General features: G+C 53.6%; 2 protein-coding genes across 6 annotated transcripts; one reads left to right on the plus strand and one right to left on the minus strand.

Moving 5' to 3' along the window:
• CDC42EP1 (CDC42 effector protein 1) lies at positions 1–8,126 on the plus strand. The gene is made up of 3 exons (XM_074902445.1): positions 1–218; positions 3,773–4,662; positions 5,680–8,126. Exons 2-3 carry the CDS (start codon positions 4,221–4,223, stop codon positions 6,492–6,494), a joined length of 1,257 nt encoding a protein of 418 aa, XP_074758546.1. The 5' UTR covers positions 1–218; positions 3,773–4,220; the 3' UTR covers positions 6,495–8,126.
• Positions 8,127–9,528: 1,402 nt separating this feature from the next.
• Positions 9,529–25,605, minus strand: LGALS2 (galectin 2). Of its 5 annotated transcripts, XM_074902451.1 has the most exons (7): positions 25,487–25,605; positions 17,935–18,050; positions 15,942–16,160; positions 14,158–14,392; positions 11,219–11,301; positions 10,769–10,928; positions 9,529–9,690 (listed from the first exon to the last, which is right to left on the minus strand). In XM_074902451.1, exons 4-7 carry the CDS (start codon positions 14,344–14,346, stop codon positions 9,544–9,546), a joined length of 579 nt encoding a protein of 192 aa, XP_074758552.1. In that variant the 5' UTR covers positions 14,347–14,392; positions 15,942–16,160; positions 17,935–18,050; positions 25,487–25,605; the 3' UTR covers positions 9,529–9,543. The 5 variants fall into 5 exon arrangements, with proteins under 5 accessions (XP_074758552.1, XP_074758554.1, XP_074758555.1 ...); XM_074902453.1 differs by lacking the exons at positions 14,158–14,392; positions 15,942–16,160; XM_074902454.1 differs by lacking the exons at positions 14,158–14,392; positions 15,942–16,160; positions 25,487–25,605 and adding an exon at positions 22,530–22,565.
• Positions 25,606–25,718: the final 113 nt, after the last annotated feature.

Here is a 25,718-nt window from a genome sequence, read left to right on the forward strand (position 1 = left end):
TCCCTCTCTCCGGAGGCATCGGGGCGTCAGCCTGGGAGAGCCAGCCTTGGGGGGACAGTCTTGGGAAAAGGGAGGGAGCCATGCCTCCTCTTTCTCCACCCCTCCACTCTGGGACGTAGTGCCAGTAACCCTCGGAGCAAGTTACAGGGGCCCACGGAGAGTGTCTCCCAACTTTTCGGCCGGAGGACGGGGTAAAAACTAACCCTGGTTCAGAAGAGGTAAATCCTGAAAGTTTTGATTCCTCGGTTTGTAGAGCTGGAGGGGGTGGTTCTGGAGCAGAAGGAAAAGGGTGGAGAGGGTGGTCAGAGAGGGGTGAAAGCAGGAGGGGTGGCAAGGCAGTGGAGACGGGAAAGGATGATGAAAAAGAAAGCAAGAAGAAGGCAGGAATGCAACAGGAAACCGGGAGGAAGGAAAGCGGGAGCGAGAGGGGAGACGGGCGGGGAGGGGGGGAGCCGGGAGAGGAAGGAGATGAGAAGGAGTCCCAAGGATGGGGGAGGGTGGCGAGTGTCACCCCCCTCTCACACTCCACTCTGGATACCCCTTGAAGCCTTGCAGGCTCTCGGCGCCTCGATTTTGGGCATTTGGAGGAAGAAAGGGAGTGCTTTTGGGCAAGGTGGCAGGGAGATGAGGGATGGAAACCACCCACCTTTGGAGCGTCGGCCTCCCTCAATGTCCCAGCACCCCATTACCCTTGTTATACGGAGAGATATAACTAAATATATATATAGAAGCTGGCAGCACAGGAGTAGAATTCAGGCTTGTCCGCCTACTGCCTGGCACTGCTCCAGGGGAGGTGGAAGAGGCCCAGCCCGGCCAGCCGAGCCCCTTTCCCCCTTCCCCAAAAGCCTGTCTTTGCTGGCTTTCCCCATCCCAGAACAGTGACCCAACTGAAGAGCCTCTGCCTCCCTTCCTCCAGGGAAAGGGAGGGTTTTTGGCACTTGGGAAGGCTGGGAAAGCCCTCCTGGCTTCCCAGAGCCATTTCCACGCACTTTTTCCCCTGTTGAGACCACCCCAAACATCTCTTCGCCCTCTTTTGAAGTATGTCACTGGGGGGGGGAGGGGGGGCGGGGCATATGGAGAGGAGGAGGAGGAGGAGGGAAGAGACTGCTTTCAGCAGCTCCAGCCAACTAGACATCTGGATTATTCTTCCCCCCTTTCTGGTTTCCGCTCTTCCCAGCAAGCAGAATAGCTCTGGCCACTGCTGATGAGTGAAAAACCAGTGGAAACCAGCTGAACTTGGGGGGGGGGAAATGGGGGAGGCCAGGCTGGGAGGAAGAGGAGGAGGAGGTGCCAGCTGTTGGTCTTTGAGAGCAGGAGGCTTCCCCGAGGAGGCAAAGAGGGAGCCAGGGAGAGGATGCTGGGGAAGGGGAGGTCGGAATGGGCTGCAGACTCGCCATGCCAGGGGCTGGTGAATGTGGTGGGCTGCCAGATGGAAGCATCATCCAGATGGATAGGTGGCCAGATAGAGGGTCCCCTTGCCCAGTGGAGGAAAGGAGAGCACACGGGTCACCCTTTGCCCACAAAATCACGAGTTTCCCTGGCGTGGAAGAGTCCGCTTTGGTGGAGGGGAGGGCTCAAAGGGGCACAGCCAGCAGGGAGATGCACCGGCGCAGAGGGAAGGAGGAAAAATGGAGAGACTAGAGGGAGAAAAAGCCCAACAGGCCTGCCAAAAACCTGCCATCCAGGTAGAGTTGTGCACCAGCTGCCTCCCTCCCTCCTCTCCCAGAGCTTGCTGCCTGCCAGCAGGCAGGGAGAGCCAAGGGCCAGGACATGCTGGCTTGTGTCCTGTGGTGGCCAAGGAACAAGGAAAGAGAAATATTTTCCTCCTCCCAGCTCCCTGCTCAGAAGTTCTCCAGGCAGGGAACAATGGGATGCTGCCCTTCTGCATTCCCCCTCTACTTGCCTCCCCATCCTCCCCATCCCATCCCCAGGGTCATGCCAGACCCAGTCCCCTGCACAGGTCTGCAGGGCAGCTCTGCTGTGTGTGGGACCTGGGGTGGGGGGACCCACACCTCAGAGTAGCTGCCCAGTACACCATGTGCTGAATGGCACAGTCCCCACTTTGGGTTTCTCAGGGGCTCCAATGTGCAGAGGGAAAAGAAAACTCCAGGGCTGCAACTCGCCTTAATACCCTGTCCTGGGGGTCACCATGCCTTCCTGGAGGACCTGAGGACAGCTCACAAATGGGGTCATGTCTCTCTCCCTGTGGTCCTGAGACCCCCGATGTACTGCAGGGATCACTCCGGTGGTTTCCTTGAACTCCAGGAGAGCCCTGACCAGTGGCTATGGGTGGGCTTCTGCCAGAGGGAGGAAATTGCTTCTCTGTTGTCCTCCCACTCCAAATCTGCCATGTGCCTGGCCCATCCTCGCTATAAGGCAGCAGCACAGCATGGACTCTGTGAGCAGGAGGTAGACATGTGCTGCATGAGCCAGGGAGCTGGGGGCCAGCAGGAAGCCAGTCTGCCACCATCCCAGCTGCCACTGGCCACTGCCACCCCAGGAGGCAGCCAATGGTGCTGGCAGCTGGCGGGGGAGGTTTGTTTTCCCTTCCCCAGGCATTAACCCCTGGCAGATAAGAGGGGCTCTGGGTGAGCAAACAAGGCCAGGGCAAGGCAAAACACATGTAGCCAGTCAGGAAAGCAGCTTTATGTCAAGGGCTCCCTCCCCCTTGCCAGAGGCTTTGCTACCCTGGCACCGCCTGACTGCTCCGAGGTGACCCAGGGACAGGCAGGGAAGGCAGGCAGTATGGCAGGGGGAGATAGACAGAGCCACACAGCGAGGGGCATCCCAGCACACGGGGACAGAAGGATGCAAAGATCCTGCATCGCCTCTCAGCATGCTGCGCTTCACAGCTGGGCCTGCTGCAGGGATCCAGCTCCATCCTGTCCCCCCAGCCCCTGAACGGGGACTGAGCCCAGGGAGGGGCATGTCCCCAGGCAGGGAACCAAACCACTGATGCTCTGAGGTGCCCTGCGTCCCGAATTCTCTCCTTTCCCCAGCTCACCCTCTCTTTATTGTCACACACACTGACAGGGGATCTGCTGATCTGAGTGCCCTCCCTGCTGGCCAGGGAGGTCATCATCCTGCCATTGTGCACCCAGCTGCTGCCTCCCCTCCTGCTCCCAGAGTGTGGGGACCCATCCTGCCTTCTCCTCCAACCTCAAGCAATCACCTTCCTTGCCATGCCTCAGTTTTCCCTGCCTGCAGAGCAGCTGACCTTCCCGCACCCCCAGCTCTCTGCTGCTCCGACATGTCTGCCCAGCACCCAGGGACCCAGCCAGTGGAGGACAAAGAAACCAATATACAAATACTCCATTTTCCCTTCCTGCTGTCCCTCTTCCCTGAGAAGCAGGCAGTCCCCAGGCCACACCCTCTCCCCAAGGGTTCATCTGAATCGCAAAAAAGGAGGGAGAGGTTTTTCGCTCCAGGAGCCCGGGCAGCCAGGCAGGGCACCGCTCCAGGAGGAGGTGCTGCCTGGGAGGGAAATCCTCAGCCTGCGTTGTGGCATCGGTCTGGCAAAGCTTCTATGCAGGGAGGGGAAACTGAGGCACACCAAGGTAGATCAGAGGGGTGAGGGAGAGCACGTGTTTTGGGGGGAAGGCCTTTTTTTTCCTCCCCAGGAGGAGGGGCAAGTGAGGGGGAGAGCAGGTAGCAACCTCCCCACCGTTGCTCACACACAGCTTTTAACCTCTTTAGTCAATACTCAGGGTACAGCCAACATGGTTATGAAAATCCTCTCCGAGGACATCACCATTCCTCTTACCTTGTTTAGGTGGCCAATGAGCGGACCAAGGCACTTGCCCTGTCAGCCCACCCCAAGCTCCTGTCACCCACTGCCCCATCCATGACCGGCTTCCACTCACTCAGCGGCAGCAGAAGACAGTGGATTAACCCCTATACCCGCAGCCAGACGCAGCTTCCAGAGGCCCCCGCAGCAGCAGGGGTGACCCCAGACTCCCCCTGGGGACACCTCTGCACCACTACCGGGGATATACTTGCTGCAGGTGATTTCATGGGCGCAACATAGTGCAGGGAAGCAGGGCAACAGGCACCCTTCCCACCTGCTGAAAGACAAGGTGACGTGAGCCGTTCCCCCAGAAGCATCAGTGCAGGAGTGATGGGGAGGCCGGGGATGTGACAGGCCACCCCAGTGCTGGAAGCCTGGCAAGGACTGGTTCTGAGAGCTTTATCAAAGGTGGGGGCGAGGTGAGGGGTGCAACATGAGCTTGGGGAAGCTGCCGCTGCTCAGCTGGGTGTCAGGCTCTCACGGCAAGCGGCGGCTGAAGGCAGAGCTGACACCAGACATGATCAGCCCGCCACTGGGGGACTTTCGGCACACCATGCACGTGGGGCACGGCGGGGACGTCTTCGGGGACACCTCTTTCCTCAGCAACCATGGTGGGGCCAACACCGCCAAAACCAACAACTTCTTCACCCGGACGCTGCAGCACGTCCGCCGGACACCGCTGAGGAGCCGGGGCAGCGGGAGCCAAGTGGGAACATCACCCGCCCCACCAGCTGTCTCACCCATCATCAAGAATGCCATCTCACTGCCGCAGCTAAATGAGGGGACATATGACAGTGGCAGCAGCCGGGGCTTGACCAGCAAGTTCTCCTTCAAAAGTGCCTCCAACAGCTTCTCCAAAACGCACCAGGCCTATGGTGAGTGAAGCATGGGGCAGAGGCTTGTGCCCAGGCACAGTGCATCCTCTGCAGCCCTTCTCCTTCCCTTGCCTCAGTTTCCCTATCAAGGGACTTTAGGCTCTCAGCAGAGACAGGACATTTAAGAGTCCCCAGTCCTGGTAATCCCTGTGAGACGGTAACCCTAACCTTGCTTTCAACTGCTTGTTCCTGCCCTTGGAGGATCTCCTCCCAGATGCCCTCCAAAGTGGAGCATGGGTAGTTTCTCCTCCTCTCCTTCACCCGTAGCCCCACACAGCTGGCAGCTTGTGTGGGGCAGTTGTAAGGAGGTGCCCCCATCTCCCCCCAACCCTACACCTTCCCCATGAGCAGCCTCCCTGAGGAAGGCAAAGAGGATGCTGGGACAGTGGGGCAGTACCCACACCAAGGTAGTGAGGTCAAGGGGAACCATGGCACAGCCTTCCCACCTCCATGTAGATGGTCCAACCCTGTCCCAACCCCTCCATCCTCATGTGATCCTGGAGGATCTCAGTTCCCCCACTTCCCCATTGCACCCACATCCCTCCTTGCCAGCCGGGGTCCAGGAGGGATCCTTGGGGAAGGGTTGTGGGAAGGACAGTATGCGACAGGACAGCTTGGTGGCTCTTCTCTGGCCTCACAGCACTGGGCAGTGGCTCAGCTTTTCCCCGGGGAGGGAGGTCTGGGGCAGAGGGTCTGGGGGAGTCTGGGGGCCCTGCAGCAGCCAGAGATGTCTAGCCTCAGAGGGAAAGGCAAGCTGAGACAATGCTGCCATCTCCTGGTCCCACCTGCCTGGCTCAGCCCCCACCAGCATCTTACCAAGCCCAGAGCCCACCTGGAGACCCTCAGCTCTGTGACTCTGGGCTTTGGAGATGTCCACACAGACACTGGCCTGTCCTTTAGAGGCCAGCATCACCGATGGGAGCGTGACCTCCCCACTTCGGTGTCAGTGTCCCTTGTCCCCCGCAGATGTAAGGCAGGCTTCCTTCCCCCTCACCAGCCATCTCTTCTGCCTCGCAGGGCTGGAGTCTGGGTTTTGCACCATCCCTCGAGGCCCTCGCTTGGAAAAGGCCCAAGAGAGCATCTTTCCCGGGGAAGCAGAGCTGAAGCGCTCAGACTCCCTGCTCTCCTTCCGCCTGGACCTGGGGCCCTCCCTGATGAGTGAGCTCCTCCAGGTGATGAGCTTCTCTGAAACCAATGGGAGTGAGGCCGAGGAAGATAGCCCAGACCTCCCATGTGGTGAGGGGACCAAGGATGGGGTCCCTCCAGCACTGGGTGCATTCTATGGAGAGGACAAAGCAACATCCAGCTTCTGGGACCACTCCAGGCAGAGCAGCCTGTTGGGGGCCAGCTCACTGCCAGGACTGTCAGTCCAAGCCAATGGAGAGGCACATGCCATGGAGGGCCTTGGAGAGGATCCTGACTGGGCTTTGGGGCCAGGGGCTGTGCCCAGAGGAACACCGTGTCAGGGGCACTGGAACAACTGCACCATCGAGGCAGGAGAGTTTGACCGGGCAGCCCAGGTCCTGGCTCGCCATTATGGTGGGACCAGCACCCCACGGAGCTCAGAGAAGGGTGAGGGTCCCCAGCAGGCCCGGACTCAGACGCTGTGGGAGAGCCCCAACAGCAGCTCATTGTGGTCACAAGTGACAGAGGAGAGCCAGTCCTGCAAGGCCACCTGGAACCAAGGAGAGGAGGAAGAAGAGAAAGAGGAGGAAGAGGAGAAGGAGGCCAAGCTCTCCAGCCTGCAGGAGTGTTATGCTGGTGCCCAGGGAAGGCTCAGTAATTCCTTTGAGTATGCCGATGAGGAGGAGGATGATGAAGTCAAGGTGTGAACAGCCATCCCTCTCATCATGACCCCTCACCAGAGGCACTGGTGCTGGGGTCTTCACCCTCCTCCCAATCCCCCACCCTCTGGCACCAGTGTCACCAGCAGACCTAGCAGGCAACATCCTTGCCAAGATGGGGACACTGGGAGGGGCCAGAGGGGGACAGAAGGAGAGCCTGTCTCCTGGGCAGCTCCCTGGGGCTGGGCCAGGCTGCTGCAGAGGGCTGGTGAGGGCTGTGAATCACAGCACCATGCATCACAGCCCTTCCCTGGCCTTACCGCCATTAGACACCAAAGGGACATTCCCAAGTGCCAAAGAAACTCCAAACTGCTTCCTACCCATCCTGTTCCCTCAGCCTGGGCCCACCGGTATGCCCAGGGACATGCCCCATCCTCCCACCAAAGTCCCCAACCACCCTCTGTGCTGGCACAGGTGCCCTCCTGGAAATATTCCCACCAACAGCTCTGGCATGTAGAGGATGGAGGTCTCCCCAGCTCCAGCTGGTGCAAGACCCTCCCATATAGCACATCTGTCTACCGGGGGAGGTCAGCTGGGGGCTCAAGGGGTAGGCAAACCCCACAGAGGTGAGCTTTCTCTTTTCCGTTCCCCCCAAAAAAGCCATGAGCTCAGCACTCAGGAGGTGAGAGCACACACAGAGATAATTGCCTTGCAGAGATAATGTCTTTCCACTCGCCTCCTGCTGCTGAGAGTCACTTAGGACATCTCTGTTTCTCACCCCTGCTCCCTCGCAGCAGGGAGAGGAGAAACTTCTTGGCTGGCTGGAGGCAGAGGCAAGGTTGTCAGGTCACCAAATTCTGCAGTTCATGCCCTAAAAATTCCTTTCTTTCCCCCCCACCTCAGAACAAGGGGACTCCCACTTTGCAGCTACTTAGTCTGTGCCACCTCTTCTCCATCCTCGCCCCCTCTACCCATTCTCCATGTGTGCACCCCTCTTTCCAGTGCATGCCTTCCCAGGGGTACATGTGGAGAACAGCTAATGCCCCTTGCTGAGCTGCCCTGGGCAACACAGCCACCCTGGAACAAGCTGCCCCCCACGCTGCCCTGCGTGCAAACTGGCCCTCACAGAAGTGCCTTTGTGCCACAGCATGGAGCCGAGATGCTTGGGGGCTGAGGTCACCGGAGGGACCCTCACAGGACACCCCTTGTTCTCTGCAACAGGAATGTGTATGCAGCGGGGGAAGATGCCAGGCCATGGCTGCAAGGCTCCGCTCCCATGCGGCTTACCCACCGCCCAGCTGCTTCTGGCAGGGAGCTCTTCAGAGCAGAATAAAGAGGCTCTGGCATGCATGCATGTGGTACATTAGAGTGCTGCTTGCAGTCAGGTCATCGAGGTTATGGGCAAGCCCATCTCCCCCAGCCTCCCCAGGCAGCTGCCTCGTGCTGCCTGACAGCAGCAAGCTACCCCAGCAGCAGCTTCAAGGAGTCCCCCAGCTCTGGCCACTGGCACCCAGCAGGATCAGCTCTATCACCCCTGCACCCTGTGGGGCAGGGACCCTGGCTCTCAGGATGGGCTCCCCCTACCCTCTGCTTCCCAGACCATAACGCAAGCTCCAGACCAAAGATCCATATCCGTGGAATATCCCTTCTGCCTCCACTCTGTATCCCATGCACTTATTGTTGTCCTTATTAAAAGTTTTGTTTCTAACTTCTCCCCTGGTGCCTCCCCTCAGCTGCAGCGACCTTATCATCTTCCTTGCTGTGTCTGCCTGTTCCCCAGCCACAAAATCCTATCCTCTCCACTCAGCAAGATTTGCCAGTACCTCTGGGATTCCTGGATTAACTAGCCTGGTACTTTGCTTCTCACCATGGCTAACAAAGCAAGCTGCTATCCACCTAGCCCCACGTAGCATGCAGGAGGGTGCAAGATTTCCTCTCCAGCCCAGCAACAATTCATTTGCAGCCTGAAGCAGATCAGTACCCTTCCCAAAGCTAGTGTGGCTACAGCTCTTCCCCCCCATCAGACATCCTCTGCCTGTGCACCTAGGCAGCAGCAAGCCTCGTGGGTTGGGCAGCAAGGATGGAGAGGGAGGGCAGGGCAGCTGCCACCTTGCCTTGGACCAGGCTCTCCATAAGATGCTCTTCTATTCTGCCCTCCTCCCACCTAGGCTAAAGCACCCCGATGTTTGCTGTCATTCCTCAGTCTCACTTAAGACTGGCGAGACACTTTTTAATTAGAGCAGCATCATCTGATAATCAGCACTAATTGCCTGTAGTCCCATGCAAGAGACACAGACTGGGAGGTGCTGAGCCACATAACCCAGCTGAAACCCCATCCTCCCTCCCCCACTGCCTTCCCCTGCCTCACTTTCTCACTGAAGAGGATTTGGTGGCGAAATGTCAGAGTAATGGGTAACCCGGCTGGAATGTGCCAGCAGGTAAGTGAGATAAGGAGGAAAATTGGAGGAGACAACTCCTTATCTCCTTATCGCTGGCAGGAATGCTGGCTCAGGGGCACACCTGTGCTGCCTTCCCTGTGCCACCATTTTGAGTGGTACCACTCTTGCTGGAGGGCAAGACACCCCTTCCTCCTGCCTGCTGGTCACCAGAGCAGCCAAGAGGAACCAGTGAAACCCATGCCCTGGGGTTCCCAAACCTAACATTTAATTATGTGCTTTTGGGGCACAGAATGCCACATCAAATGCCACATTGCTCACCTCCACACCTTTCTTCCCTTTCCCCTTCCTCCCTCCCACCATTCAAAAAACTCTGGTGCAGGAAGAAACGGTGCATTGTGATGAGATTATACAACCATTCCTGGAGCAATCACATAGTGTCCTCCAAAACCCTACCTAGAGCCTGCTTTGACCTACCTAATATCCATTCATCCTGGTCTGACCTGGAGAAACACCTGCTGTTACCTGGGAGCTACTTCCATCCAACAGGGGCTGCTTTCCTGTTTGTAGGAAAAAACCCTTGAGCTTTGTTGCTGTCTCTCACAGAGCTACAGAGGCAAAGATCTCACAGAAGCCATAGCAGCTGGAGCAAGCAGTCTCCCACTGCTTGGATTTTTATTCAAGCTAGAAAGCAGTGCCCATCAGTCCAGCTTGAAGGAGGTGACCCTGAAGCCTCCCTTGATGCTCATGTAGCTGATCTTGTTGTAGCAGTGTCGGTTGGGGAACTCCACTTCATGCCCATCTGGTAGTTTCACTTGGAATTTGTCTGCCAGCATTTCAATGATGACCTGGAAGAAAAGAGGAGAGGAAGGGCAGGAACTGGGGACAAGGAGACTAGGAGGTGAGCATCCAAGCAGAAGGCCTGTCACACATGAAGGCTGGACCTGGTCCCTACAGCCTTAAGCAAGATGCTGGGGGATGAGCTGAGGGTGATGCAGGAAATAAGCAGTTGACATCAAGGGTCTAAGCTGCTAGATAGCAGCTAGATAGACCTGAGGACAGGATCTCTCCTGGGGCTGCTTCAGCTACTCAGACTGTAAACTCAGAGCAGTTAAAGTGTGTCTTTATACACCACACGGCTTAGATCTGCTCTGAACAGGGCAAAACAAACCTGTCACCTCAATGCCCTCAGCAGCTGCCCGTGACCAGGAAAAAGAACCTTCACTGATAAACACACACAAGCAGACAGGACAAGAACACATCACTGATCATTGCAAATTAAAGGGATTGTTCCCCAAAGCTGTCATATCATCACCCTTCCCCAAAAGCCAGCCATGACTAAGGAAACAAGCTTCCTCTCCACCACAGTAGGAAAAGGACTGGTCTTAAATGAAGCCCTGTTAATGGCTTGGGACATCAGGTGGGGTGAGACAGAAAGTAGGATAGGATCCACAGCAGGAGGAAAGGGAGGACAGATTGGCAGCATGGATCCAGGAGTAGTGAGGACAGAAGAACTGAGGGAGAGGTTTTTGGACATTGCTCCAAACTCTGGGTTGTCTTAAAGCTTATGCTTGCACAGGAAGGAACTAGGGAGAGAAATAAGGTAAAGAGCAGCAAGATCCTGCTTCCTGGAGATCCCCTTTACCTTCATACATGCCCCAGTATACTCACTTGCTGGGCAGGTATGAGGGTCAGGAAGCACTTACAAAGTCTGGGACAGACAGAGCTCATTGAAAGTTCCCAGAGGAAGCATTGGGGTTCTGAAGGAGTGGTGGATCAGTCCTGGCAATCAGGACCAAAACCACAGAGGACAAGGGGCTGTTGGGAGGAAGCAGGAGGCATTGGATGGGACTGGGAGCACTAGGGTACAGGAATCCCCACACCACACACACCCCCCACAAGACCATGCCAGCACAGACCCCTCACCTTGATAGTGGAGCCCTTGGAGAAACAGAGGTGGTTATCACGATGCTCTGTCTGCCAGGCCTTGGAGCACCTGGAGTTGCAGACAATGACAGACTCACTGAAGCGGGGATTGAAGTGAAGTGCCAGATCCGAGGAGCTGCAGCCGAGATTGATGCTGAAGCTGTGGGTGAAGAGGAGAAAGGTCAGCTGCGTGGGCAGGGCAGGGTCTTGGAAGAACTGAGATCCAACACACATCTCTGCACCCAATTTCTCCATCAGTGTTGCAGGTGCTTAATGCCTCCTGTTTCCTCATTCTGCTCAGGCACCAGGAGAGTTTGCATGGTGGTGGTGTAGGGGCTCCCCTAACACTGATCTATGCTCATGTTTTTTGTACCTGAAGACCTTGGAAAGCCACCTCCTTCTGCAGACCACTTCATTCCTGGCAAGTTGAAGTGGTTTCTTTGTACTTACCTGTCAGCATCATCAGATATCTTGCCCTTGACCTTCAGGGTATCCCCAGTCTTCATATCCAGGTTGAAGATTTCAAATTTTTCCTAAGGCAGAGAGAAAAATACTCTGTGGGGCTCCTTCAGCCATTCCTCCCCTGCCACTGCAAATGAGACAGTGCTGCTTGGAGAAGGTGCCCCAGCCAGGTTTCCCCTCATGGCCAAAACCCCTCCGTGTTGGAGGTCTTGCTTCTCATGCAGTGAGAGAAGAGCATGCTGAGTGAAGCCAGTAAGCAAGGAAAAACATCAGAAAGAGAGATGAAAACAGGCTTGCTCTCAGCAGAAGACAAGGAGAGCATGACAGCAGAGGTACAAAGAGGGTTAAAGCAGAGGGGCACAACCCAGGGTTTGGTGGGCAGCATCGCCTGCAGCCCAAGCGATGCAAGCAGTGAGAATGGAGGTGGCTGTGGCTTGCTGGTTCCTCTCTCAGCCTTGCTGAGCTGGGGACCTGGGTGACAGAAGACAGGAGCAGCAGCAGCCCTTACAGCCATCTTCCTTGGAGGGTAGAGTAACCAGGCAGGGAGCCACCAGCAGTTTAGCTCAGAAACGCTTCACACAGAGGACCTTACATCCCTAGACTTCCTTGTGGCTTACACATTAACAGCACCCCCGCCTCTGCAAGGCTCCACCAACTGCTATTAAACCAGGGGACTTTGATCTAAAGAAATAGCTTCCCTATGTACACTTCCTCTCATTAGAGGAGATTTAACCAATTCCCAGCCTCCTCGGTGGGCTCCCAGTGGAGAGACCACTACACACAGCCCTTAAGGGTGCTACTCCAGACACCACATAGGATAAGCATCTACCCAGATGGCCATGGAGGTGTGACCACCACGTTCACTTATTTTCTGCATGTAAAAGTTGTACCAAAAGAAGCATTCCAGCTTCTCCCTTTTGTGGCAGGGGGCAGACCCAAAAATCCACAACAAAATGGTCCCCACCATCCCTCCCCACAGTGCTCTGAGGAAGGGCTACAAGGGGCTCAGAGGAGAGGACAGCCAACACATCCCCTCTAGATGGCATGAGCTATGAACAGTCATTTGCAGGAGTAGCATTAGCGGCATCCCAGCTCCTTCCCTTCTTATGGCTCTAGATTTGGGGCCAACTGCCTGGATTGCAGTAGCAATAGGTGGGAGGTCTCCGCAACCTCCCATCCAAGTTCCATCGAGACCCAAGCCTTTTAGTTTGAGTAGCCATGCACATCAGGTTCAGTAGCACTACTCTCCCTAACCCTGAGACATAGGAATGTTGTCCTCACAGGGGAGCATCACCCCTCCTGTCTTCTTCCCAGATAAGAGCTACGAGTCAGCAGACAGTGACATTGTGTTCATTTGGTTGAACAAATCGGTGGTGTTTCTGGTGACACCAGAAGTCAGTGAGAAAGCATGAGGGAGGAGGCCAAGGCTCAGGAGACCAGCAATCCCTCAGCCCCCCTCCCGAGCCCTGCAGGGAGTAGCTGAGTGCAGTCATTCTGCTGCTGGACAGCCAGCTGGAAGACAGCTTCTGCCCTTCCCCAAAACCTCCTAAAGCAAGCAGAGGTAAGTGCTGATAAGCACTCCTTCCCTGGAGGTGTTTCCTATTAGCAGAGGGTGATAAAGCCCAGCAGGCTTCAGGAATTTGTTTGCTCTTGAAGTCACTGAAGCTGTTGGTGAAACGTCCCTGGGCTGAGCATGGAGCCAGCAGGAGGTGGGACTGCAGTTTCTGGCATTAGGTGTGTTTCCCATCACACTGCTGTGTCCCACCTGCACACACCTTCATGTCACCCTGCTCCCCAGCAGTCATCCCAGGGAGAACACAGAGCCCAGAACCCCCCTCTCAAAATATCGGAGCATCCCACTGGCTTGAAAGAAAGATAGTCCTTTCCAGCAACTCACATTGTCCGTTTGCAGGGACAAGGGCAGTACAAAGACAGTTTGCATCGCCACCATCAAGATGAGTTAGCTGAACTCACTTGAAGCCAGCCGAGAGGAACAACCCTTCTAGAACTCAAGAAATAACCTCCCAAGACAGATCCTAAACTCAGTCAGAAAAATCTTGTCCTATGTGGCTGGCCAGGGTGACACAGGAATGTTACAGCAGAGACAAGAATCATGTCCCAGGCCAGCAACGTAGAGGAGCCTTCCCCCCACTTCCCACATAGAGCAGACAGAAGCATCACTCTCACTGGGATTTATCCACTGATCCCACTGGCAGAGCGTGAGGCTGCCCAGGAGGGAGAGCAACATGCATCTGAGGAATGGGAAAAACTACCTGCATAGAGAGTTATGTGCAGAGCCACAATTACCACAGATGTGAGAGTATGCAGGGAGGGAGACGGGTAGGAAAGAGGCACAAGCTGCTCAGAGAGGGGCTGTGAGATTTTATCAAGTAACATTATCTCCTCCCCTCCCCCCCCTACAATGCTCAGCAGGGGCGTTCACCCCCTTTTATTTGCCACTGGGAACAATAGTGGGAAACCAGACAGCAACTCTGCCAGTGCTGGTGACTTCCTTCATCTGCAGAGCTGAGCCTCTGCATGGTCACACACCAGTCCTGTGCAGATGGCCTCTCATGCAGGGGTATGTGCACCCCGCATAGGAAGGGGCTGAGACTTTAGGGACCCCAGAAGAGCCAAAATTCTCCAGTGCAATTGGAGGTGGCAACTGGGATGATGAAAGAAGGCTGAAGGGGACAGGATGATACTTCCCTGCAGACACTGCAAAGCAGAAAGCATGGGGAAACAGTGATATGACGGGAAAGTAAATCCCAAAGAAAGAGGAAATCCATCTAAAAGGCATCTGTGAAGGAGGTGGAGGGTCTGTGCTGTGAGGAAAATATAAGCAATGGTTGTGGAAGCTGGCAGCCCCCAGTGCAAGGGATCCAGGAACCCTTCACCCCCAGAGAGATGATTCTATAATAGGGTACCTGACTGGGAGCGTCTCTCCAGGGCCCCGTATAGATGCTTATCCTGGCCAGAGGGCAATGGGCCTGTACTGGTATGGGATGCCCATGTTCACACCACTGGCACCAGAAGAGGCTTTGCTGAATTCCCAGAGGGTGCCTTGGAACAGCAGAGACCCAACAAGCAGTCACTGGGGCGAGGGCGGAGGCCATGACCAACCTGAGGGCAAGGCAAGCTTCCAACAGGGAGCAAGCAGGCCTGCAATTTTGCATGGAGAAAACCAAAAAAATCATATTTTAAGGAGGGAAGAGACCAATACAACCACGCTGGCTTTCAGCCAGAAGGGCAGCAGGGCAGGTCCTCTGCAGAGTGCTTTCACCCCATGAAATGTGGCAGCTCCATTTGCGGAGGTCCCATAAGGTAGGGTTTGGGGTTAACACTCCTTCCCACCCTTTCTGCTAGTCCTGGGGAGATCTCAGGCCACCAGGAGCACCCATGAGATCTAAGGACCCTTAGGGTGGATGCAGACAGCAGCACCTCATGTACCATAGCCTAGAGCTACCACCTCTACCACAGGGCTCCCGCACAGCTGTTGAGAACAGACTGAATGCCACCTTCCCCAGCATGCTGCCAAGATCCTCAGCAGCATCATTGCTGGCAGCAGTATTTTGTTTTCTTACTCGAGCAGGAGATAAGCCAGCTAGGTATGAAGCCCTGAGGAAAACCACAGGCTTCCCCACTTCCCAGCCAAGGTAACCCAACCACCCCAGCTGTGAGAGGTTTCTCAGGGCCTTTTGTGGTGGTGGGCAGCCTTCAAAATCCGCAACAGCACACAAAAATGGTGCCCACCATCCTTGCCCTGAGGAAGGGCTCCAAGGTGCTTGGAGGAGAGGGCAGCCAACACAACCTCTCTCATGGGTCATCACCAGACATGATGCTCAGCCCAGAAGGGAAGAGGGAAAGAGGGAAAGGTGAGGCAGCCACACCAGGTGTATGAATGCCTGTGCCGCTACCCCCTCACCAAACAAAGCTCTGCAAAAGGAAGTGAGATCCCCTTAGCACCCTCACAAAAGGCTGTGGTTTCAGCTCAACACTAGACACCAGAGAAGCAGCACAGGAGGAGGATGCTACAGAGGGGGAAAGGTGCCTGTGTCCCATTTTGCACTCAAGGCACCAGGGAGTCTGTGCCATGGACTGGGCATTGGTGTCTGCTTGAAGCTAAGGGAGATGGAGAGACCGACCATGCATTCTTTCTTAGAGTGGCAGCTGCTCACTGCTATTATTTCCTACTGCTTCATATAATTTGTACTCCACAGCAAGCTATTGTCCCTTTCCACTGGCTATTTATTTCCTTGAATAGCCTCTCGGGAAGGATTTCAGTGCAGGAATAAAGAAAAAAGAAAAACTCCACACAATAAATATCAAGTGGTGACCTGATTTAAACTGTGTTCTCTGACCTCATCTGGGCCCTGGTTGTGGTTCCTCCCAGCATTTGAGATCAAGCCACGTTTCTGCCTCAGTTTCCCCCTTTCAGGAAGCCTAGGCAGGGAATGCTCCCTGCCTTAGAGGGGTGGATTTCAAGAAGTTGAACTCTGGACTTTCAGAGGCCTGATGGAGCTGCTCAGTCCTCCACCTACCAGTCACAGAAATTCCCATAGGTTTGGTGGGATTGGTTTCCCCTTTAGTCAATGGGTGTTGGTTTGCCTCTCAGCAGACAGTGCTGCAACCTTCACCCAACTAATCCCTAAGCGTTGAAAACCAGCCAGCTTCCTAATGGGTGAGGACAGAGAGAACAAGAAGTACTTACCTCAGTCAAACACAGAGGTAAGCAGGAGACTGGATAAGCAGGTCTGTGGATCTGGAGGGCATGTACAAGAGAGGGTTGTCCAGGAGATGCAAGAGAAGCCAAGGCAATGATGAGCACAAGGAAACTGGTGCCCATGAGCACTAACCTCCTGCCTAAGAGGTTAACCAGAGCAGGATGGCTCCTCGAGGAAAGTCATTGAAGTCTCTGCATTTGGATCAACTAAAATGGCAAAGGAACAAAGCACTGGAGGTAAATCTCCTGCCACCCCTCATGGCCCAGCTCCCTGACAGTGCATCACCTGGAGCCCCTGTGGTAAGTATGGAAGTAGCATCCATGCTCTGAACCTGGGGACAAGGGATTAGAGGGCTATCAGCCTCCAATAGGCTGTTCACCAGCATCACCACCCTTCATCTGTATGGTGCAATTTCTCTTTCTTAGGATGCGAGGAATAAGGAGGAGGAAGATCAAAGCTAGCTGAAGAGCTGAAATGTGGGAAAAAAACACCTTTCTTCAGGACTAGGGGCAACAGTGGAGGGAACCTGCACCAAGCAGTGAAGCAGATCAAGAGCACAAGGGAGGGGGTAGCCTCAGAGCCTCCATCTCTCTCTCCTTACCCTGTCAGAAAGGTCGTGGTGCCACAGTGACTGGCATCTCCCATCTCCACAGTGAGCTCAAATGTGCTCTGATGGATGGTTTCCATCCCCAGGGCCAAGTTATGTCCTTATACGTCTGCAGGGGACATCTGACTCGGGCAGCTCTGAAGTCTGTGGCAACACTTCTGTGTGCTACAAGTTATGCACAGAGAGGGGAGGAAGGTAGTTCACATGCATGGGAGCTGGCTTATAAGACATCAGGGTCATTTCACTAAAATAAGCAGCCAGATGATCACGTCTCGTGGGTCCTCAGCTTGCCTGAGGGGCAGGAAAATGAACAGAACCAGCAGAGAGTGGAGAAGGGTGGTCAGAGGACTGATTACATGCCAGATAGTTCTGTTTCCAGCCTTCAGCTCTAATTCTTTCCCTCATGGGGGCATGCCAGCAATGTGTGTTGTGGAAAAGGCTTTCAAAAACACATCTGGAGATTAAAAATGAACTTTTGTTGAAAGCTTCCCTACTGGCAAAGAGAAGATATATAGAAGGCTCACGGCTTCCCCCTCTCCTGGACTTTTGGGATCTCCCAGCTTTATCCAGATTTGCTGGATGAGATATTATAAGCTTAAGGGGAAAAGGATCTTCCAGAGATCTCTCCATAAAGGATCAGCTTCATGAGGTCTTATGCTCCACTTCCACCTTGTTAAGATCTCCAACAGTTTTATCTTACCATTGAGTAAGGAATATGGCAGCCCCTTCATCTTGCACATGGGGAAATTGAGGCACAGATACCCAAGTTCACACCCAAAAAACCCTCCTCTTCTTTAGATTCCCATCTTAAACCTCCCATGGACAAGTTTGGGTTTTTTTAAAAAAAAAAAAAAAAAAAATCAGCTTGGCACACCTGTCCTAGAAGCTAAAAGGAAGCTGGGCTCTCTTGGCTAAATGAAGCTCAAGTATCAGAGATGCTGATCTCTCACCACAGCAACTACTATCAGTAGGAGGTACTGAGCATTCAGTGACTCTGAAAAATATCAGCCTTTGGGACAATTAAGTCCAAAAACCCGAGGCATGCAAAATGAATGGATGCCTTCCCACAGTGGAAGCCAGGGGACTTCCGAGATGCCCCAAGCCCAACTCCCCTGACTTCAAGGGGACCATTTCCCCACAGCAAAGAAAGTGTGAGGCCAGCTGGCTGGAACTCACATAAGCAAAAAGAAACATAGTGTTGCACCATACACAAAAGGTCCATGGGGACCTCCCTCCATTGAGCTCTGAGCAGCCATCCTGGATTCAACCCCACAGGACAGCAAGGGTATGCAGTGAGAGTGACTGCCCCATCCCCACACACAGCAGTCCATCCTACACAGGGAGAACAAGGCTGCTGGCACTGTGTGACTCACTTTGAGTGCAAGCCCAGGCGGGTTGGACAACTCTGAAGACTTGCAGGAATTCTTCAGACAAGCAGAATCCATCTGAGTCACACACATGAGGCGTGATGCCAAGGGTGGCTCATCCACTGGAAGAAAAAAAAAAAAAAAAAAAAAAGAGAGAGAAAGAAATGCTAAGAGAGAAATAGCAAGTTTTGAAAAGCCACAAGAATTAGCAGCTCATGGGCTGGAAAGAAGGGAAGGAAAAAAAAAAGTCTGTTCTCCCATGTTTGCATCACTAAAGTCAAGTGTTCCTCATCCCTGCCGCGAAGCAGCAGGCCACTTTAAGACCCATCAGCTTTGAGAGGGTCTGAAGGGGCAACTCTCCCTGGCTCTAAGGCCATGGTTGAGGTCTGCAGAGGAAGGGGTTGTCAAGTCAAAACTATCTGTTGTTCCAAAATCAGCTTGAACAAAAAACTCCCTTTGATGGCCCTGCAAAATGAAATGGTAAAAACCAAACCAGATGGAAATGGGAAAGAAAAGCTGCCAAAAAAAAAGGGGAATCCAAATCCCAAAATGACTGACTCAGTGCAGGAAATGGGCATCTAAAGAGGGAACTGCAGGCATCTGAAAGAGACCTAAGAAAAGACGAGGGCCACCCAGACAACTCTCCCTGTTCCTCTCCTTCCCCCTTCCAGAGCAAGTCACAGAGAAAAGAGTGGATGGAGCCTGACCTGCTGAAAGAGTGCCAAAGACAACCAAAGTGCAGGAGGTCCCAACTCTCACTTACACAAAGAGTGCTAAATTACCTTTTCCCTGCTTTCCGGTGCCGAGCTACAGCCACAGCCTTGCTTAGAGTTGCCACTAGGTGAAGAAGCTTTTGAAGCCAGCACCTGAGCCTGCTGGGTCATGGCACTGTCCACACGGTACCACAGGGACCAGGGCAGCAGCTGGGACCCCTCGTCTCCTTTTCCAGCACTATACTGGGCACTAAGGGACACCCTGTGCATCTGAGGACACCCTGTTTTGATGACCAGTCCCGTAAGTTCATCCTGTCCCTCCTCTGTACAGCTCCTGTGAGCCTCTGTTCCTGTTTCTGACCCATTCCATGTAGCCAGTAGTACATAAACGCTCACTTGACCACAGTGGATGTTTATTTTGCATTCCCAGCAGGGATGCTAGGCTGTTGCCTCTGGCTCTCTTTCCCTTCTCTCCAGTCTGTGTCTCTTCCTGCTGTCCTTACTTTTCCCACCACTGGCAACACAGCCAGGCCAGAACCTGGCTGTGTCTCTCTGGCTGACCCCAGGCTTCTTAGCACTGCTCCTGCTGAGAGCTGCCCAGTAGCAAAGCAGACACCTGACTTTAATTGCAGTCAGATTCCTGGATGGAGAACACTTGCTCCCGAGAGGGGTATTACAAACTAAATGCTTTGAACACAACTCATACCAGACAAATCTTATCATATCCCAGGCTAAATAGCCCCAAACACTTTGCTATCCACCATGAAACAAACAGACTTGCCAAGCCAGGAATTCTGATAAGAACAGTGCAAGGAGGACCAGTGGCTTCAACTGCCAGGCAAGTTCCCATCTGCACACAGATAGCTTATCTCTTCTGTCGAGATGAGACATGCATCAATGTCTGCTGCACAACAGCAGTGAAAAGCTAGTGAAGACCTGCTCTCTGGTACTGCACACACATGTAGCACTCCTTACAACACCATCCCTGAGGAACATCTCTATTACACATTCAGTCTTATTAGGCAAGGGGTGGGAATCTTTCCTGCACAGGTCCAGCAGAGACACAGCTCCCCAGGTACCCAGATCAGGATGAGCTGAAGAGTGCCTAGTGTCTACTCTGGACACCAGCACACTGCTGGCAGGCTGCAGGAGCAGCACAGCAGCTAGAGGATGGCTGGAGGGAAGAGGTCTCATAGCCCACTCCTAAGCCATGTGATGACACTATTGATTTTAACTGCATCGACTCCCAGCACGCATCCTCTTCCTGAAATTCAACCAGAGCACCGCTAAGGGGAGGCAAGCTACTCAAGTTGCAAAGCTACTTTGTGTGAGGAGGGAGGTAGAAAGAGTAGCAGCCTCTGCTGGGAGCATCTCCTCCTCCTGCACAGAGGAGGACTTGGGCTGCCGATTGAGGATGGCAAAGGTGCAACATGGTTGCGGTGAGAGGGAGACCATGGACACTGCCTTTGAAATGCCCGCTGGGTTGAGAGGAGCAGCAGTGTGCTGCCTGAACACAGCCCCTCCAGACAGGAACAAGACAGAGGCTGTTGGGACACACCCATAGGTGTGCACCTGATCCTTCTTCTGGTTGGGGAATTCATCCATGAGCAGCACATCAAATGGGAGATACACGAGCTCTGTCCCTGTTTGGCTCCCCGAGTGAGTTCCCAAGCCTGATGTAGTTTGGGGTGGCAGGCGAAACAGGACAGAGGTGTGCATGCGTGGGAAGCCCTTGCAGAATCATGTGCTCCATGGGCAACATGATGGGCTCCTTGTTCTGCCTGCCCAAGGCAGGAGAGCCCGAGGGGTAAATTCAACAAGTCTGTGTACCCAGGCCTGTCTGATTCCCTGCATCCAGGAGCTGGCCCCCATACCCCATGACCTCATGCATTTGGGCAACATTTCCTAATAGCGGCGTCTCTCCCACCCCACAAGTTAGGAGGTCAAATGTGGCCAGTGATCACTAGCACAGGGTGTAGGACACTGAGTCACAACCCTGTGTTCAGCTGTGATCAGCAGACAGAGCGTTTCCCAATTTCAGCCTGGTGCGCACACCCTCCTACCCCACACACTCACCTACAACGTGTTGTGGTGTGACATTTCCCATCTTCAGAGAGGGAAAAAGTGGAAAATGAGGGGACAAATATGCAGACTGCAGGGGACTGCACTTCAAAAGCCTAAGCAAGGAGCACAGCACAGCTCCCATCCATGGGGTTAAATGCTTGGCAACACCGAAGTCCTGTTGGGAACAGTCCCCAGCCCATCTTGTCCCCAGCTGTGCCTCCTGGGCACTGCGTCACTGCTAGCTGGCACAGCCCAAAACCATGCCAGGGAGGGTGCTAACAATCACATGAGCCATCATCCCAAGGCAGTGCTTAGGCCTGACCCTGCTCTTGTTGTGTTTGCTAAGACACATGAAGCCAGAGGGACCAGAAGGGAGCCTTCAGAAGGCCCAGTCTACCCTCAGGATATCTGCGTATGCAGATTCTGCATCTCCCTCCTCCTGGGTCATGGTTTTCTTTTTATTCCTAACCCTACATCCACCATGCCCTGGCACTTTCACTCCTTCCTGCTGCTCCTTTTCACCTCCCAGAAGTGGGGCTGAAGCTGGCCGTGGTGCCAAGCAGCAGAGGCCAAGCAGCCAGGCTGGAGTGAGAGAGCTGCTGGACTGCCTCCTCCTGACATTTCACAGTCTGGACTTAAGCCAGCACTGAAGTTTCCTAGGGAACCTGAGGCAGCTGCAGCCAAAGCAGGATCACTGGCAATAAGGGATTTTCAAGCTCAAGCCAAAAACCATCTATTCAGGCTCACCAGCTGCCAAACCTGGGCTAGCTGCACAGCTGAGCACACGTGCATTTGGCAGAGGGTCACCCTACAGCGGGAATGCCTCTCCCCTGTGCTGCTTTGTAAAAGAGAGGCTGCACATGGCTGCGTCTCTGAGCTCCCCAGGGCAGCTGCTACACTAAACATCCCCGGCAAACGCTTCGCTAAGTCACACTTCGTTGTCACTGCAATGCAGGGATGTATTCATCATCCTGGCCTGGGGATTTGCTGCAGCTGGGCTCCCTGATCTGTTCCAGGATGCCTAGCTTCATGTCACTAATCTCTGCTCAGATCACGTTTGGATGCCTGTGAAAAATGCCTTTGCAATAGGATTTTTCTCCTTCTCCTTCTCCCTCCTGCTGTTCTTTAGAGCCAAACTGTACCTCAGCAAAATCCAGGCTCTTAAACCACTTTTTCCCAATACTTGTGCTTTCTAATGACATCTCTTCCATCTGCTAGCAATAACATAGCAAGTCAGGGCTAGAGCAAGAATGGGTGAACCTCATCACCTTTTCAAGTGCCTCTCAACACCTGAATCCCAAGTGCACTGTATCGGTAGCAGATCTGTTCTTGCCTGGAGCTGATCTCATCAGCAATGCAGTGAATGACTTCATCAAGGCTCCCTCTTGCGGGCTGGGGGCCTTCAAGGCACTTCAGCCCCATAAATACAAGCAGTTTTCTCTCTAAACTGGCAGGTTGTCCTCTCCCTGTTCTGTTTTTGTCTTACCCAGATACATAACCTATCAGCCCCCAAGCCATGACTATGACTTCTATCCTGTCAGTCTTCTTTCATCTTTGCCTGCTGCTGCTACTGGTTCCTCAGCAGCAAGAGCATTCCCATGTTCTCAGAGCATCCCCTGACTGTCCTGGACTCTCTTGGGAAGACACTATTGGCCACAGCAAATCCAGGTGAGCCTTCCCCAGGGGGTAATGAGGCACTGCCACTCCCTGCACTGGCCAGGAGGGCACTGCTGCCCACTCAGTTGAAGGATCAAGACACCACTTGACTTGCCCAGTCTGGAAGGAGGGCTCGAACACAAGGAAGTGGAAAGCTGCACAGCTCACCTTTAATTCTGGTATTTGCTTCTCTCGGTTGCTTGTCCCGCTGAGCCAGTTGCTCTGACAGAACCAACTTGGAAAGGAAATTTAGTATACAGGGGTCAAGGTAATTCCCCAAAGGAAGCAAGTGCAATTATCCCCATACTAACGACTGGAGAAACTGAGGCAGCAAGCATAGCTGTGCCTTTCCTTGAGTCTTGCTCCGAGACATGCTTAATTGCAGAGATCTAGCCAGCAGGTTTTCTGATCCCTTATCCAGCATCCTGTTTCCTCATTCTGTTCCTGAAGTTGTAGAAGGATGTCTTTGATCACTGGGAACAGGTCTTCCTACATCGAAAAGGGAAATGCTGAAAGAAATGGAAGGGAGCAATCCTGGTGAATGACTGCATACCACAAGAAAGTGCTGCATATGAACAGGAAGGAGACATTTCCTATTAGATTAAAGGAGCTCAAACCTGCTCTCCCTCTAGAGAAGTATGCAACTCTATACTTGCCTCTCTAATTGCAACCCTCCACTGGGAAAGGTGCTTAAAAGTATTGCGAAAGAAAGATTTGCCAAGGTCAGGAATAGCAGGGCTGCAAATCCAGAGGATTGCGTAAGAGATGCGTGGTCCGAAGTGATGTCAGGAGAGGTGCTGCCAGCCCTGTTCCAAGAGAAAGTAGTAGAGGTAAAACTGAGCCCAAAACCCCAGGAACTGGCTGCTGCTGTCAGCCAGAGCAGGAAAACAAGAAAAGGGAACAGAAGACCACCGTACCAAGCTTCAGGAAAGTGAAAGGTCTCCAGCAGAATGCCTTGCCAAGGAAAAAAGAATGTGACAGGGGAAAGGGAACCTCACATCATGGGCCAGAGCCGATGACCCAGCAGGAAGCCCACAAAAGCTCTTGCTGCTGCACACAAGCCCATCTGAAAAACATCACAGCTTTTGCATAAACACACAAGGCAGAGAAACCAAACAAACACTGGGACAGAGCAAGGCTGACAGGGTGGCTGGCTGAAGACGACTTGGTGGGTGGCAAACCCCTTTCCCAAGCGACCTGGCCACTCCTGCAAGGCCACCTTCCCTTCCCGACTGAGGGTGTCTTTGCTTGTTTTGCGATTCACCTCGACTGTACAGGCAGTAAAAGCTATTTGCTAAACCCAGGTTGATCGGGCAGGAGCTCTCCTGCCTGCTGCTGCCCTCTGCGGGACAGCCTGCATCAGGGCCTGCCAAACCTGAGACCCCGCACCCCTATGCCAGCACAAGCTTTCCTTTCACCAGGATGCAAACTACCCAGGCCTCCAGCTTGCACGTAATCACCTGCCTCTGCAACTGGCTACGAGCTAATTATAGTTCCAGTACTTTCATTCTGGAGCAGTGTTAATTACAACACAGAGTGTCTCACTGCATCCAAACCTAGTTTGGGATTCCAGCTGTCGTTAAAAATAAATCGAGGAAGAGGAGAAAGGTTTTTTCCTCACACATCATCTAGCCAATGTCACAGGGAGCAAAATTCAGACTCAGATAGCTTTCTTTGTTGCCCTTATGGTCCTTGTTATATGGAAAGCAGATGTAACAGAAAGGGAGACTCCTAAATCTACGAGAAACAAAAGCAAGGTTTGAAAGGCCACTGCTGACATGGCCGTTATGCATGAGTTCACTCGCCATTATTTGCAACCAGCTGAAAAGAGGTGCAGCCTTCCCTTCATCCTAGACATGCTAACCACTGGGTGTTGCCAAAGAGAGGAAAATAAACAATCTTGAGACTCAGACAGATTGAAACCTGAGGAAAAGGGGGCTGTGAAATACCAGACTGCAAAACCACTCCTTCAGAGGCATTGCTTTGTGGGTTGGATAGAAGAGATGCATGCTTTCTATGCAGATTGTACATGACCTAGAAGAGCAATATCTAGGCCTCAGTCTCCTAAAAATGACTTAAGGATTCTCAGAAAAATCAGAGAGGTAGTAATGACAGGCAAGGCTGACTCATAAGATTAAAATAACCTCTGTAAAACCTGCCTGAACACAAGCAGAGGAAAGGATGTGGCAATTTACTATGAAAGGTATTTTAAAAAAAGGCTTTGTGATGCAAGGCAGTAACAGTTAAAAAAACCACTACATTTAAGTGCCAAAAAGTACTTTATAATGTCCCAAAAAATCCCCACCAAAACAATGGCTACCCATAAGGAAAAGACATTAGGTGTGACATCAGGGCAGTTCCCTTGCCTGCCATCTGCGGAATTAGCACTGTAAATGAGTAACCCGACACAGGACCACTCTGACTCAGATATGTCTCAAAGATTAGGCGCTTTAAGGCTGAATAGGCTGTATCATACTCTTATCATAAAGAGGCTCCAGCGGGCAGCTTTGAACACCAGTGCTGAAGAGGTGCTCCAGGGACTCTCCAAACAGGTGGAGGCCTGCACTCCCAAAGGTCATTGAGTTGGCACCTTTCACCGGCATTATTTCAAAAGAATTTAAATCACCGCAGGAACACGGGCACACCGTTCCTTCCAAGACCACTGGAGCACAGAGAAACAAGTAGTACTAAGTGACACAGTGCTGGCCTGAATTATCAGAGCTGCAAGGAGAAAGAGGACAAATGGAGTTTATGTTCCTGGAGCCCTTAGTTATTTCCAGGGCTTTACCAACCGCCCCCCCACCGGCTGCTCTGCCAGGCCAGAGAAGGCCAGGCTAAGCCCTGCCAGGAGAGGACTGGCAGCTATTTAAAGATGACTCAGCCCAGAACACGGGAGTTCTCTCACTAGTATTTGTAGTATCTCCTAAAGCACCACACACACACACCCCCCCGTAGACGCCGTCCACACAGCCACCAAAGCGCAGAGCCCCGACCGCCGACCCCCTGCGGGCCGGGCGGGCCCGCACCGCGCATGCGTCGGAGCCGGCGGACCCGTGTCCTTTTAAAGGACATCCAGCTCCCCGCCAGGCGGAAGTGCTCGGCCTCTGAATCGGAAGTGGCCGCACCTGCCAGTGCGAGGGCTCTTCCGGGAAGGGCCGGGTAGGCTGGTTTCCGTGAGGCACCTGGTTCCGGCCGCCTGACCTGCCTTGCTCTCTCCTACTCTCGATGTCCTTTTCCTGGAGGCCTTCTGCTTCTTTCCCCGTGCTTGCGCCTTTCTTTCCCCTGCGCGGTGAACTCTATCGTGGATTGGGGGCGCACTTCGGCAGGGGGCGCGCGGGGAGCGGGGGCGGCGCTCTG

Source organism: Athene noctua, chromosome 3, assembly GCF_965140245.1.
Source record: "Athene noctua chromosome 3, bAthNoc1.hap1.1, whole genome shotgun sequence".
In the NCBI taxonomy this organism is placed as follows: Eukaryota; Metazoa; Chordata; class Aves; order Strigiformes; family Strigidae; genus Athene; species Athene noctua.